General features: G+C 42.4%; 1 protein-coding gene across 1 annotated transcript; it reads right to left on the bottom strand.

Moving 5' to 3' along the window:
* Window positions 1-1,985: 1,985 nt before the first annotated feature.
* On the bottom strand, window positions 1,986-5,011 carry LOC8040822 (pupal cuticle protein G1A). Its single transcript, XM_040208048.3, has 3 exons — window positions 4,851-5,011; window positions 2,707-3,658; window positions 1,986-2,093 (listed from the first exon to the last, which is right to left on the bottom strand). Coding segments are annotated over exons 1-3 (963 nt in total). The 5' UTR covers window positions 4,860-5,011; the 3' UTR covers window positions 1,986-2,091.
* Window positions 5,012-15,892: the final 10,881 nt, after the last annotated feature.

The following is a 15,892-nucleotide window of genomic DNA, read 5'->3' as shown; positions in this document are numbered from 1 at the left end:
TGTTACCATGGGCGGGCCGGCGTAGTCCCGATGACCCGCTACCGGCCGACGCGGAGTGCTAGCTGCATCTACATGTTGACTGGCACCATATAGTGCCATATACAGGAGTATCAGGCATCCTATACTGTTATATATGGCAGCCACTGGTACCATATATGACTTTATCTGGCATTATATGTCGTCATATATGGTGTCGCCTTACCATATCTGCCCTGATTTCGGCCCTTATATGGCAATATATGACCGTATATGTCTACTTATATGCCCATATACGGCCGTATATTAAACATATCTGGGCCATATATGACATTTCTGTAAGGGATGCCTGGACGTTTTCCGGGGCACGATAGAGCTGGAGATGGTCTTGCAATGAAATATTTTTACTGTATATCACGCTGTCGTCAGCAAAGAAACGGATGTTTGAGGAAATTTTGTCTAAAAGATCATTAATGCAAATTAAAAGACAACAACAATAGGGGACAAAGAATCGACTTTCGGGGGACTCCCAAGGTAACCTCTACATGGGTGGATGAGGGACTGTTAACTATAGTGGACTGAGTGCGATAGAAATAAAAAATCATAGATAAAGGAGAGTACGAGAGGGTCGATTTTGAGACCTGAATATTTAGGAAGCAGGCGAGAGCAAGGAACGCGATCGAAGGCATTTGAAAAGTCCAAAAATAAGGCATCGGTTTGGTGGTTGGATTCAAAATTAGTTTATAACTCTTGGGTGAATTCTACGAGCTGAGTCTCACAAGGCAATCCCCTACGAAAACCATGTTGCTGGTTGTAAAAAAAACTATTTCTCTTAAAGAAAAAAAAAAAAAAAAAAAAACGCGAGAACATGCATTATAGTCAGACAGGTCCTAGGGGCACGACATCACGACCAAACACACATCATTGCTACGATATCAGGCGACATTTGAGAGACAACTAACATGAACCATGAATAGGTTTTGCATCGTTGCATTTCGAGCCATGCCGTGCTCCAACTGGCCGTCCCGCGTGGTGGGCATATGTAGCCATCCATCGAAGCAGGGGTCATGTGACGTTCCTGAGGCCGGGTGTTGCCAGGTGTCGAAATCGTACATGTCCGGATAGGGCCGCCTGGGTGGCGAAAACATAGGCGGGCGTGTCGGGACAGGCTACGAGGCGACTCGTGATCCCTTGGTTGAGGGCCGTGCATGTGAGTTCCGGGCGAAGTCGTTGTGCAACGTTAGCGGTCAGCAACACCTAAACCATAAATAGGTTTTGCATCGTTGTATTTCGAGCCATGCAATGCCCCAACTGGCCGTCGTGCGTGGTGGGCTTATGTAGCCATTCGTCGAAGCAGGTGTCGCGTGACGTTCCTGAGGCCGGGTGTTGCCAGGAGTCGAAATCTTATATGTCTGGATATGGCCGCCTGGGCGGCGAAAACATCGGTGGGCCCGTCGGGACATACTCCGCGGCGACTGGTGGGGCAACGCTTGACAGAGGGCCGCGAAAAAGATTTTTGGGCAAAGTCGAGAAAATAAATACTCCAACATTTGCACTGAGGTCTACTAATATTTGTACATTTAATTGTAAATCAGTGAAAGTGATCCAGTTTGACATAGTCTTTATAACTGTGTCACAAGGCTGATATTGTAGCATACAAATACGTTACGAGATAAAAAAAGCAAAACGGCGCAATCGATGTTTGCTGACACAATGGCGTGATCGTAACTTTTTATCTTTTTCTTTTTTGTTTTAATAGGGATACGAAGACATTGGGGATTAGGGGGAAAGAAGGAAGCAAAAGGATTTTCAAAATGTAAAAAAAAAAAGAAAGACCCGAAGGCTTAAAGGGTCACCTGTTTTTCAAGGGACGCTGACGGTTTGTACGGTTTGGGCAAAGAACACGCAAGAATGACTCACAGCACCCCATAAAACAAAAAGTGACTTTCTTCAAACAAATCGTTTATAAAGTGGGTTGAACGCAAAATCAAGGCTGTCCAATAAAGAAATGTCGTTTCTTTAGTTTGTTTCATTTCAAAATGTTTATTGTACTTGGTGGTTGGCAGGAGAACCAAGCATCCAGGCGACTTCTTGTGCTTAACTCCGGAAAAGAGTTTCTGAAAAAGAAATACAGCGGCGTACAGCACAAATGCATAAAAAGATAAGCTAGTAACGGGTTTACAGCGGTTGACCGCACGCCATTTCATCGGAGCACGTCTTAGAGAAAGAGCACGTTTTATCGAAGCTTCTGGATAAAGCGGAGCCTCAGTTTTGAGAGATGCCGTTTATAGAAAAGGAACGCTTTTTTAAAAAAAAGGCTTCCCTGCTTTGCGCGTGTACAGTAGAACGCGTGTTAGCCCCCCCCCCCCCCCCCCCCCCCCACCCCCCCCCCCCCCCCCCCCCCTCCATCCCCCCTCAGCTCCCGCGTTTACGTCACTTCGCGGCGAAAGTCTGTGGCGGCTCATTACAAAAATGTCAATCCACGTGACTCATCACTACAGGCCACTTCGAGGCGGCTGAATTTTCTAAAAGGAGGGTCATAGCAATTTTTCTTTAAACTGGGTTTCTCTACGAAAGAATTCGATAAACTGGGGTCGGTGAGACGGCGTTCTCTAAATCAAGCTTCTCTAAACAGTATGCCTCCTGCTAGTAACACTTCCGATGAAATGGGAATTAAGCTGATTGTTTAGACAGCATTTGAAATCATTATACCGATGAGTATGTACTTACACTTCTTCTTGCGGAGGAGGGTGCTGTAGTCGCCATAGGTGCCAAGGCCGTAACCGTAGTTCAGGCCGTAGCTTCCAAGACCGTGTCCGTAGCCGTAGTTGCCGACACCGTAGCCGAGGGATCCAACGCCGTATCCGTACACTGGAGCAGCGTGGGCGTAAGTGGTAACGGCTGGGGCAGCGTGGATGGTCTGGTAGCTGGCGACAGCTGGAGCGTGAGCCACAGTGGCAACAGCGGGAGCATGGTAGGTCTGGAAGCTTGCCACAGCTGGAGCGTGGGCGACGGTGGCAACAGCTGGTGCATGGTAGGTTTGGTAGCTGGCCACAGCCGGAGCAGCGTGGATGGTGGACACTCTGGTCACAGCTGGAGCAGCGGCGTAGGTGGCAACTGGAGCAGCGGCATAGGTAGCGACAGCTGGAGCAGCCTGGTAGGTAGCGACACGGGTGACAGCTGGAGCTGCCTGGTAGGTAGCGACACGGGCGACAGCTGGCTGGTAGCTAGTGACCCTGGTGACAGCTGGGGCAGCGGCGTAGGTGGCGACTGGGGCAGCGGCGTAAGTGGCGACAGCCGGAGCAGCCTGAATAGTAGACACCCTAGTCACGGCTGGAGCAGCGTGGTAGGTAGCAACTGGAGCAGCTTGGTAGGTGGCGACAGCTGGAGCAGCGTGGTAGGTGGCGACGGCCGGAGCAGCGTGGTAGGTGGACACGGTGCGGCTCACGGCTGGGGCAGCGACGGTGTATCCGGTCAGACCCGAGTAGCCAAAGCCGTTGCCGAAACCCACGGCTTGGCCATAGCCGAGACCATAACCGTAGCCTAGGGAACCGTAGCCCAGTCCAGAGTAACCAAGGCCGGAATAGCCGACACCGGAAAGGCCGAGGCCGTGGCTAAGGCCGCCATGGATTTGACCAGCAATGGCGCTGCTGGCCAGGGCTAGAAGAAGGCATGCACGAAGCTGGAAAATGTAAACCATAAATTACATCTTATTCTTCATTAACGCCTTAATTCAATCATTATTTTCCAAAGAACATGTTCATCCGAAATAAAAGCGTTTTTGTGAATAAGTGATGATTAAGTAGACAATTCAGATCAAAGTAAAGTGAACTCGAAAAGCAAAAATACTCCACATGCCTCGTAGCAATAAAGTAATTGCATTTGTTGCAAGTGAAATTTAATCTCCGGATGTGAAAGCACTTTCTCTTTGCCTTTTAAGTGGCAACATGATGAGTTTTCAGGCTGTTTGTTTTGCGGCATCTGAGCAAAAGGTTTTCCTTCTCTTCTTTAAAATATTTTTATAGTTAGTACATTTTTGGTTGCACGCCCCTCCAATTATTAAAGATTAGCGCTTCCTTGGAGCTGCTTGCTCAAAGCAGCTAAAATTGGGCGTATAGCTTTCTCAATGTCCAATTAAATAGTTGAAAATACGTATTTATTTTTCTCGAGTCCTTTGAAAATCGTTTAAGCACTTTTACTTTCTTTAAAACACTGGGGAAATTATAAGTGCGTAATGAAAAAATTAAAATTTTTGTTTCAATAAAACGCGTGATCTAAATGCTCAGCAAAATCTGATTACTCCTAAATGGATCAGTAGTGACGGGAAAAAATATAAGGATGAAATGGTAATGCCCGAACCTTAAAAAAGTTGGGTATGCATTTCACCCAGGTGACTGCGTATCTTTACCACTACTCAATTACTCCTCAGGAACTCGACATTTAAAAGTAGCAATATAAAATAAAAGGTGAGAACTTTCCAGCACACGTAAAACACTCGCATGCATGTACTATTAAGTTGAGAAAAATTTTTATATCGACTCTTTCAAAGGCCATAATTAAATATCGGTTGATACAAACATGTACAGATTGATTGAGGATATTAGAGAGTCGTTTGGGTATAAGGATTTTGCAATCGAAGAAAAGATACTTGTAAGTGGCCGTCCCTATTTCATTCTTGCTATAGTTTAGTAGAAATACATTGAGTTCTAACCCCAGCTATGTTAGTACCCGCGAAGTCTTAATCGTATTGCTGAAATTTAAAGCCAGTTCTATGTTTCACGTGAAGTTGAAATTATCCTTTTTTCCTAAGCGAATTGCATTTCAAGATTAAGGCGGCAAATCTTACTTCCTGCGAGCACTGAACTTTAACTTACTCCGGTCATGGTGAAGTATACGAGCCTGCGAAGGTGCGACTGCTGAGTAGGATCCGTCCTGAAGCCCCTTATATATGTAAATGTCCCGACTCGTAGACGGCGCTGGTCCCAACACCAGTACTACGAAGGGAGTAAAGTAAAAAAAAGAGAACGAATTTTCGCATCGCGCTTAACAATGAAGTTAACGCAACCTTATACAGGACATCCCCGTGAACGTGCGGCTAATTAATGTATGCATAAAACCAATAGTAAAAAAAAAAATCACAGTCACTGCAATGAACTGGAGCAACAGGCTGTCAGTGATTCGCCGAGTCGAGTTTTAATTTTAGTTTTATCTAGGTACGTCGCGCGATGACCTGTTATTTTTTTATTTCCATAAACGTGCGTCAGGTTCCAAGTGAAAATTCAGATCACGAGCTATAAGCTTCGTTTTATAAAGGACAGTTGTACAGGGCAACGTCGAGTATAGTGTAGCCTCGAAGGTTACACCATACTCGAAGGTGTAACCTTCGAATATGGTCATTACTCGTATAAAACTTGCCCGCACTAAAATATAAAAGAAAATAAAGACGTGATATTGGTCGTCCTCTATTTGCATTGCTAGAACGTTACCGATGAATGGCCTATAGCACGTAGTATTGCGACCATCAAGTAAACCTGCAAAAAACTCGTCGACTAGATTTTTGCTTTAGTGCGAGCTTATAGTTTTGCTTAAATTCAGATGGTCAGACGTTTATAGAGTGAACGCGTTATTTAGGTGCATTAAAATCTATTGAATGCATCATTGATTCCCGTAGAAGTTAAGATGGGAAATCTCTAAAATGTGTAGTCCTTTTCTATAGTTTGTATTCCCTTTAAACAAGATGTAAGCCGAGTAAGATTAGCATACCCCTATAAGAAGTATCGCTAGACAAATATAACTTAGTTTTACACATTTTCAGTCTTTTTAACTCTTTTACGGGGCAGGGGGGCATATATATGTGCTACTTCAGAATCTATCTTCAGGCAACTGTGTCGTTCAAATGGTATAATATTGCACGTCTTTTTTATCAATAAATATATGACATAAAAGTGCAAAATATGTGATTCGTTTTTTTTTTATACTTGATTTAAAGCAGCAATTAGTCTGGCCAGATATCTTTGAAAAACTGGTCGCGCCTTACGAAGGAACTGTTGGCTGTGTCAGCTCGAAATGAATGTGTGTGCGACCCTATCAACAACTACAGCTTTTTTTAGAGCTCGTTCTATTGAATCGTTTGTGCCAGGGGCGCTTTAATTAGAACCGTGATAAGTTTTTTGCGATATTTCAGTTTCAAGCACATAAATTAGTTTTTCAACCACTCGGTAAATTTAAACTTTTGTTGACGAATGCAACCTAAATGCAACACACCACGCAATACTTTTTGTTTGTTGAATAGTTTTTACTGTATTATAACGTTTTTTGTTTAAAATCTAGTACTCTGGCAACGGTCTTGAAGATCGATACTACAGCTTCATCCAATCAAAAGATATGCCAACAGCTTAAAAAAATAAAAAGAAGTTTGGCGTCAAGTAGGTGGCGACCGGGAACGGCTGAACGACGAAAAATATGGGGAAGCGTTTTTCTCTGGCCACTAACATCTTACGATTGGTGACCGTTTTACTTGAGGCTATCTTTAGCTCAAATATTATTGATTTGGTTACGAAATAAGGCCAAACTTCTTTTTTCTGTAACCTCAATCAAATATTATTGATTGAGGTTACGGAATAAGGCCACTTTCGGATTTTTGCCTGGTGTTGCCCAGAGACATCAAAGCTATAATTTGGAAATTTTTTTACGATTACTTTTTTTTTATTTCAGCATTGGTCTTTCACTTTATATTGTTAAACATTAATATCTCATTAATATCTTTAAAAAATAATAGTTTAAGCAATTTGTGCAAGTCTTGTCAATAAGGGGGTATGAAATGGTAGCTTGAAATAGGAACACTTTGGATGCTTGAAAGTTATAACAAAGTGTCTTTTTTATTTATTAGAAAGTCTCAGTTATTGTCAGATTACATTAATGTAGGATATCGCCTCGAAAATGCACCCCTCAAAACTTCAGAGACCGCAAAGGGCACGCAAATAGCGCGGGTACTTTGTGACGTCTGCACAGAGAAGAAAAGAGAGCCGTCATTTGCAATAGTTCGGTGCTCCGACAAAAGATGGCTTCATAATTCCGAAATGGGTATGTACTGTGGGCGCCCGATAGCGACACATGTCTGCTTTTAGCCGCCAAGCGGCTTCTCTGGCAAGTGCAGCCCAATGCAGCGCGGGCGCAGTTGGACGCAACGCAGCGTTTTAGTTATTTCCTTACCGCACTAGGTAGAAATGTTGCAACTAAATAAAACTGCCTGGAAACTACCTCTGTAAAGATGGCTTTAGATTAAAGACTAATCCTAATTCAGACCACTTATCGATAAACGTTTGCATTAGAAAATTTCATCCTTCAAAGGTGGAGGCAGTTTATTAATGTAAATACAATCTACGTTTCAATTAAATAATCAGGCAATGAATTTGGGTGTTTATCCTGTTTACAACCATTTAGGGGCACTCAATTACTCAACATTCCGGCTCACTGCAACGTAAAGCCACTACAAATCAAGCATTCTTGCGAAATTACTAAAGCGAGTCCTTGTAAAATTTAAAAGGGGAGATAAAATGTCAACTTACGGTCGAAGAGCGGGTTTGATTGCCACTCTTTTAAGCTGCTGTTTGTTATGATTACAAGTAAATATTTCGTAAGGTTCAAAAACTAATCTTATCTTCAGATGCCCGTACCTACAATATAACTTATAAGAATTACTGTCTCCTTTAAACATTCTATATTACATACCAGTCCACACAAAGTCCTCTTACGTTATAGATTGGCAACGTTAATATTAACGCTAGTACACATTTCTGTCGGAACGCGATCGAAGCTAGAAACTAAAATAAAATCGCAAATGTCTTGATAAGCATTTGTCGAACGACAGGTTCCCTTCTGTCGTTAGAATCTAACATTTGTAGATATGCAACATCACAGAGTCGTTTAATTTCAAATCAGAAACGCTTTTTCAAGATAAAGCAACAAACTAACGTTAACTATGGCTAAGGTTTTTGTCAAGTCGAAGTAAAAAAAAATGGCCGCGACTTTTACTTTTACTTTACTTTTACTTTCAAAGTCCTACACTGCAAGAAAGGCATCACAGGGAACTGATGAAGGATTGCACATTTTTAAGACCGGAGACGAACGGAAAGAATGGGGACAGGACCCACGTCTCACTAAATTGGTGTGTCGGCTGACGTATATTTTTGCCGCTAAATGTAGCGGGGAAACTAAATGGGTGTATAAGGTTACGTTACATCACGTCACGTGACGTCAATTTCTCCCTCTAAATTTAGCAGGGAAACTCGATTGGTGTCTAGGTCACAAGACGTGAATTTTCTCTCTAAATTTAGCGGGTAACTGGATTGGTAGATATACCAGACGTCATTCTCGCGCTAAATTTAGCAGGGAAACTGAATTGATGTTTCGGCCACAAGACAGAAACTTCCCCGCTAAATTTAGCAAGGAAGGTGAGTTGACGTATAAGTCAGGTGCCATCAATTTTAGGTCACGTGACGCCATTTCCGTAAAATTTAGAGCGGGAAACGGGATCGGCACATATATATCACGTGACGTCAATTTTTCCTGTAAATTTAGCGGGAAAACAATTGGTCTGTAGGTTACATGATGTCATATCACGTAACAACGATTTTCGCGCTAAATTTAGCTGAGAAACTGAAATCGCGTATAAGCGAAATCGCGTAAATCGTGTTATCAATTTCCCCACTAAATTTAGCGGCAAACGCACAGGCGGACGGACGGACGCACGGACACAATTTTGCGATCGGGGATTAGCGTTAAAAAGCACATCATGATTTAATATTTATAAGGTCTCTTTATAGATAAAGCGACCGGAGGAGAAGAAAATTAAGATTATAAATTTGTCTTTTCTAGGATTATGATTACAAATTTGTCTGTGACAAATAGCAGGTAACTTTTCACAATCTGTAAAGAATAGAAATTAAGCTGCCTGATTTATTGAACTCACAGAGCTGCGTTAATTGCCGCACCATGAACCTATCTGAAACCTGTACGGTGATGTTCATTGCGTTGCAGGAGTGCTTGAGGTACATTATATTGGGAATGTACTTTTTTGTGTGAGAAGAGCGCTGTCATTAGCCTCTGTGAAAACAAGCGGAAGATTACAAAGCCCTTTCCGTCACCGGAAGATTAAAAATCATTGCCAGGCGCGGTCCGAATGTTTTGCCGATCGTGTGAGCCTGCCACCTCGGCCAAGAGTCCTTGTACTTGTCCGGATCAACGAGATCACCTGAGGAGGAGCGCTATTCGAAGGAAGCATCTCCTTGCTACTAGAAAAAGGTATAGGCGTTATCAGGAGCTTTTTGACGCATCAGGACGTGCGTATCGTAGCTCTCGTTACACGCTTCTGGAACGAGCCACAGCATCTAACCAAGTGCGCCGCTATATCCCACCAAAGATTTCAGCGACTTGATCAATGAATTTGCAGTGGCAGAGGCATCTGACATACCCGGACATAGAAAGACCAGACCACCAGAGCTCGACGTCGATCTAAATCTGTCATCACAGCAGAAACAATAACTCCTCGAGCTACTCGACGAGTTTCCACGACTGCTTCGCCATGTCATCCGGGATTCGCCAGACGACCATCGCCGTGCACGGGATTATCAATGACGATGCCGCGCACCCACTTTGTCAACCGCCAGTTGTATTTAGGCAATTACCTAACATATCGATTACGAGATTCCTGACAGGTACCACCTGATATGCCGGAAGAGTTACCATATACTTTGTTACGGGGGTTAAATGTTTCGACATGCCTATCTCGGCACCGTCGGGAGTTGCTGTGGAAGATACGAAGGCGAATTGCGACGTCTGAACTTGCCTCATACAACTTTGTTTATTCGTTTTCCTGAAATTTACAACCGTGCGATGTTCGTTGGCCACAGTTGCGAACGGAGTTTCACACGTAGCGCTCAGGATGAATCTATTAAAGTGTGGAGTAATCAGGTTAATATTGGTGTGATCGATGTGTAACATATGTCTAAGCATTGGCAGAGACGTGTACAGTTCCTTGGGTAGAATCGCTAAATTTCTTTCATTCTTTCTAACGCATCTATGCACGTGATCAGACATTATTTGAGTCGGTTGTTTAATAGTCTTGTTGATATAATCGTTGGTGTTAGTTATTCCCTTGAAACGAGATGCATACGCTGCAAATTGCCGTTTAGCAAACACGCAAACAATAAATACCGATTTTTTCTTGTGCAGTAATTCTTCGCAATCCGCGTTGTTGACTAGTAAATATTCGACGTTCAGTTAATACGTTGAAACTCTCGTGCTTAATACATGTTTGTCTCTACCCAAAATACAGAGTGCGTGCACGACGTTTATTGGTACATAAGGCGTGCTATTATAAGCCTTATAAGTTCAAGCCATGCGTTTTATGGCCGATAATGCCAATTCCGAAGACCCGTCGTATATAATCCCCAATAATTTTGTGTTGGTGTGCTGTGTACTGGTAACTACTGTGGTACTATTCGGTTCAACGTTTTCCGTTTTAGAGCGCAGCTCTTAGGTGCCCGTTCCCGGCTTGAGCGGCGTCGCCGTCGCCGTCGGCGTAACCGCCAGTAACCCTCGTAACCCTCGTGAGGGTTACGAGGGTTATGAGGGTTAATCTCACGAGGGTTACCCTTAAGAGGATCACGAGGGCTACGAGGCTTCCTAACCCTCGCAACCCTCACGAGGGTTACGAGGGTCAGTTACCCTAAAAAAAGTTACCCTCGCGAGGGTCACGAGGGTTATGAGAGTTACTCTCACGAGGGTTATGAGAGTTACTCTCACGAGGGTTATGAGAGTTACCCTCATGAGGGTCACAAGAGTTACCCTCACGAGGGTCACGAGAATTACCCTCACGACGGTCACGAGAGCTACCCTCACAAGGGTCACTAGGGTTACCCTCACGAGGGTCACGATGGTTACCCAGGTCACGTGACCCACCCCCCGGGTCACGTGGCCTGGGGGGGTCACGTGACCCCTCCCCGAGGCCAAGTGACCTCCTGAGGTAACGTGATCGCCCCCCGAGGTCACGTGACCTCCTGAGGTCACGTGACCGTTCCCCGAGGTCACGTGACCCCCATTGACGTCATCGCCGCCACTGATGACGTCATAAGGGACGTCACTGATAACGTCACCGGCCTCCGCATCGTCATCGTCATCGCCACGGATGACGTCATCAGTGACGTCACTGATGACGTCACCGGCATCCGCATCGTCATCGCCATCATCACTGATGACGTCATCAGTGACGTCGCTGATGACGTCACCGGCATGTGCATCGTCATCGTCCACATCACTGATGACGTCATCAGTGACGTCCTGATGACGTCATCGGTATCCGCATCGTCACTGATGACGTCATCGTCACTTGACCCCCAGGTCACGTGACACCCCAAGGTCACGTGACCCCGCCACCCGAGGTCACTTGACCCACCCCCCAGTACCCTTCCCTCCACCCCCTCAAGAGCTGCGCTCTAATTCGGCGTTACAGGGAGTTGTAAACGGCTTTTGCTTTTTTTTAAATTCTATTAAGTAACTTTGAATATTTGCTTACACTCAAAATGTTATCTCTACCTAGACAAGGAATGTCTGGGGATATGCTTTCATAACAAGTAAAATATTTATCTTTGCCACGCAATATTATCCTACCGAGTACTCCTCGAGATCCATCCTTATTGAAGCATCCGATTGGTAAATAATAGGAACCGTGATAGATGTCGTGTGTAGTCTTATTGCTAGCGGGTACGCGTATGTGAACAAATCCTAGAAAACTTTTATAATTGGAAATGCATTCACTCACGGAATACGGAACACGCATCCACGGAAAACAACCGGATATCATTTCCATCTCCGGATCTAAACCGAAAACTTTTGATATTACTATATCTAAAACTAGACTGACCAAACCACAATCCAACTTCATAACGAATGACATCGGAAATATACCACCTCGCTTTTCTAAAATATCTTTGGGTATACCCAGAAACTTACGTAGATCCAGTAGTATGGGAGTCTCTGAGTAAGTTGAAGGGTCTGTGGACATTATATAAAATAGAGTGAAAAATATGTCATTCACGCCACTAGATGTATTACTTTTAACTTTACGATCCTACGAAACAAACAGCAATAATAGTGATAATATAGAAAATGTGTCAGGTGTACTACGTATTGTATTCACTTTTGATTTAAACACAGACTTGGAAGACTTTTGTAACGGAGTGTTTAGTAAGTGTATATTACCGCTAAACAATTTTCTACGGAGTTTTTTCAGAATAGAGTCAATAAGACATAAACCGTACGTGGTTCATATCTTGTGTAGAGTATCCAATTGTAAATTGGTCAGTCCACTAACCAAGTGGCTTCAGATTTTATTCTCCAAATTTTTGCAACACGCAGAGGAATTCGATAACATCGCTTCTGAACTAGAAGACGTTAAAGCGTCAAATCTTTCGGTGGACACAAATATTTTCCGATTGTGCACTCATGACTTCCTTTGGTGCGAACATGAGTTGTTCTCATTGTGATTCTTTCATCAAAAATCTAAATATGTCGTTTTTAGCATTCGCTTGGAATTCTTATTGGAACGCTGTAGAATGTGCATTTGTAGGCAGAAAATCATACGTGAAGATGACCACCCCATTAGCAGATATAGACGTGAGCAAGCTGAGTGCGTTGAAATTAGAAGATGCAGACAGTGGGATGGAAACGTGCTGTTTCCAACAACGTAACGCTTCGAGCAAACGATCGTTCACTTCGAAAATTCGATACAGAATTATAATAAAATTATTTATTATCATTCACACACTTTATAAATTTCATCGATACACATTTGTTCCAATTCTCGTGGCGGCCTGTTTCCAAATTGAATACAACCTAAGTACTTCCCATATACATTAAAGAGATTGTATTTATAATCAGAGATATCTGAAAAACATTTCTTGTAAGTTTCGATTGGTTTTGTCTCTATCGATATCGATACAGACTGGTTTTCGGATTCCGACGGCTGGAGTTTCACAGCCGAGTGCACGTAAGCGCCACGATACAGCTCTTTTGGTACGTCTTTAGCGTCGTCGAGTGCACAAATCGCATCTGCAAGCTTCGGAGAACAATCCACCATGTCCTGGTCGGCGATTTCGTCGTCGTAATGTCATTTTTTTACGTTGCAGCAATCGACACATATTTTGGGACGGTTTAACTTCCTCTCTCTTTTCCCCGTTCTTGCGTCCTTGTCCTTCTTGGTGAATAGATTGTGAATGTCTTCCACGTCCCACATCTTCACGGTATATGTATGATTTCTTATCCCACAACCTTTGTATAAAAACACTATCGTTGTACTCTAGGTTAGCCACATGGACACTCGGTCGTATACTTCCGTCCTTGTAGATTTTGCACAAAACGAGACAGTCTATTAACACGCGCCCGTTTTTGCAGGTTATCGATATACGATCTGATTCGTACAACGAAAAGTGTAACTTTTCCACGTTCGAATTCTTAGAAAACAAAAGTAGCAATCTATGTTCGGTCAGTTGCGGATCAAAAACACACAACAATTGCTTATTCTCGTCGAGAATCGGAAAACAGCAATATTTATTCAAGAATTACTTGCAAAAGTCTAATACTCTCATGACATACCAAGGGGATTATTTTTATCGGTGATGCCTGCTTGTAGGCGCCTTTCGAACATCTTGCGTGTGATGACTTGTTTTAATATTCTATTATAATTTAAAAAACGAAGAATCGTTTGTAGGTTGATTACAAGCACGAATGTAAGATTTGCACAAGTCGTCTTAAGTTTTGATCTTTGACATATTTGCCGCAACTTCGTCGCACCACTCGATGACACAGTCGTCGTCTACGTAACTCAGAACACTAGAGTCTATGGGTGAATAATTATTAAGTACTTCTATGGTATATGCGTCTATCGTAGTCTTTAAAACACTACGAATATATAAACTAGTATTACGTCTTTCTATTGAAAGAAACATCTGAATAATAAAGGATTATACTGTTTGCGCAACCTATATATACCTTTCTTAATATTTGTTTTTTTTTTTTCTGGGGTTTTCAGTTCCTGAATCCGTGTATGCGTACCCAAATTTCTTTATATAAAGATCCAAGAAAAAAAGTTTTTGTAATTGTCTGACCAACTTTTTGGTAACATTCCATACTTTCTGGGTCATAGGAAATAGCTACACGATGTTCGCAATAGTCTTTGTTGTAAGAAGGTAGAGGAGTTTCATACAATATTGGACGATCTACGCCGTATATATCGTAGAGTTTATCGTAATGGCCATTGTTGTTTTTATTCAAAGGATCGTGTAGGACTAAGTCCATTTTATAAAAATACGCCATGTAATTGATGTATATGTTATCTACGAAGCATTTGTAATGTTTATCCGTCTTTTTCAATTTCGCCCATATGTGTTTTTGGACGTCTGGAATATTATTGTACTGTTCAATTATTATTTCTGAACCAGGAGTATATCTTACTATGCGCTTAGCATTTTCGTTTTCAATAGCAAAAACATCTAAAAAACAAAATTTAGTAAAGTATACCCTGTTATTTCTCTTTATGAATCGCACATCACCCACGTTTTTCATATACCGCGTGGAAGAAAATGGTCTATACGTTGGGCACGATGTTATTTCACAGCCATTCTTTGTAAAAAACATAACGACCGTATGGACATTGTCGCATGGGAGACTTATATGGGTAAGGCAAATCTTCCCGCGTTACAGAGTCCTTCCCGAAACAGTCAAAATAATCGTCTGTTTTCTCATCTCGCCGTTTCTTAACGTACCAATGGAGGCCGTATAGTCTGGCGTTTAAAATGTCTACGTTTGTTGGTCGTGCCATTTGTAAGGCAAGGGAAAAAACTCGTTCAATGTAAATTTTCGTCCTTTTTTTCTACAATCAAAATGAATATAAATGGAGGAGTTGGGCATTAAGTGGATTGAACGAGCGGAAATATTAATAGAAGTATATTTAGAGGAACCGTCCGACACAAACGAATTAGAGGATATTGTTACTGCGGCTTATAATATTTGTATAGACTTTGAAAAAGACCAAGAGCGACGAGACAAGATACCTTTATATTACATTGACTTCGTTCACGATACACTAATGGATATGGCATCAAAATAGGCCGTTATCGATCTGATAGGTGATTATTCTTATTGTATACATCAAGAGCAATTTGCATATAAAAGGTTCCAGGAACACATTCTTTCAAGTACGAGTTGCGAAAACAAAGAGAGAGAATATACATATTCTGAGATTCATCTAGAAGAAGACGTAACAGTTCGAGAATATTTACGGAGAATAGTGTATATTGGGACCCTCATGCACGATAGCAAATCTGCGCTTGTCGACAGGTGGACGCTTTTAAGCACGCGAATGATGGAACTGTATCTTAATGAAATATCGCACTAACTATCTACACATTTGGCGGTCCACAGGCATGTTCAAGCAGATTCGAAACACTACAATGCTCTATCCAAGGAAGACGAATTGGATTACAGATACGAAGTAATCAAGCGATATCTCTACTTGCAAAGTCCACATCAATGCTCTACATATGAAAATGACTATAACGAATGAACGTCTGCATATATTTCTGTGCGAAAACAATTGCGAACGGAAAGGAGAAGCTGGAGTGTTCTATATTGTTTTTAAATTGACAATATAAATTAACTTCAAAATCAGAGAGCACACTCAGAATGGAAAATCAAATGGAATGGATCGTTTCAAGCAGACGACTTTTACAAAAATATCGTGGACTCCTGTCGTGCAATATTCATATACACATACGTGAATATAGATGCATTCGAAGACGACAGTGGTATGACGACTTTATGAACGTCTACGATAATTTACTCGAGGACATGGATCACA

Source organism: Ixodes scapularis, unplaced genomic scaffold (genome assembly GCF_016920785.2).
Source record: "Ixodes scapularis isolate PalLabHiFi unplaced genomic scaffold, ASM1692078v2 PGA_scaffold1__304_contigs__length_218370807, whole genome shotgun sequence".
Lineage (NCBI taxonomy): Eukaryota > Metazoa > Arthropoda > Arachnida > Ixodida > Ixodidae > Ixodes > Ixodes scapularis.
This window is presented reverse-complemented; position numbering and strand designations above follow the sequence as displayed.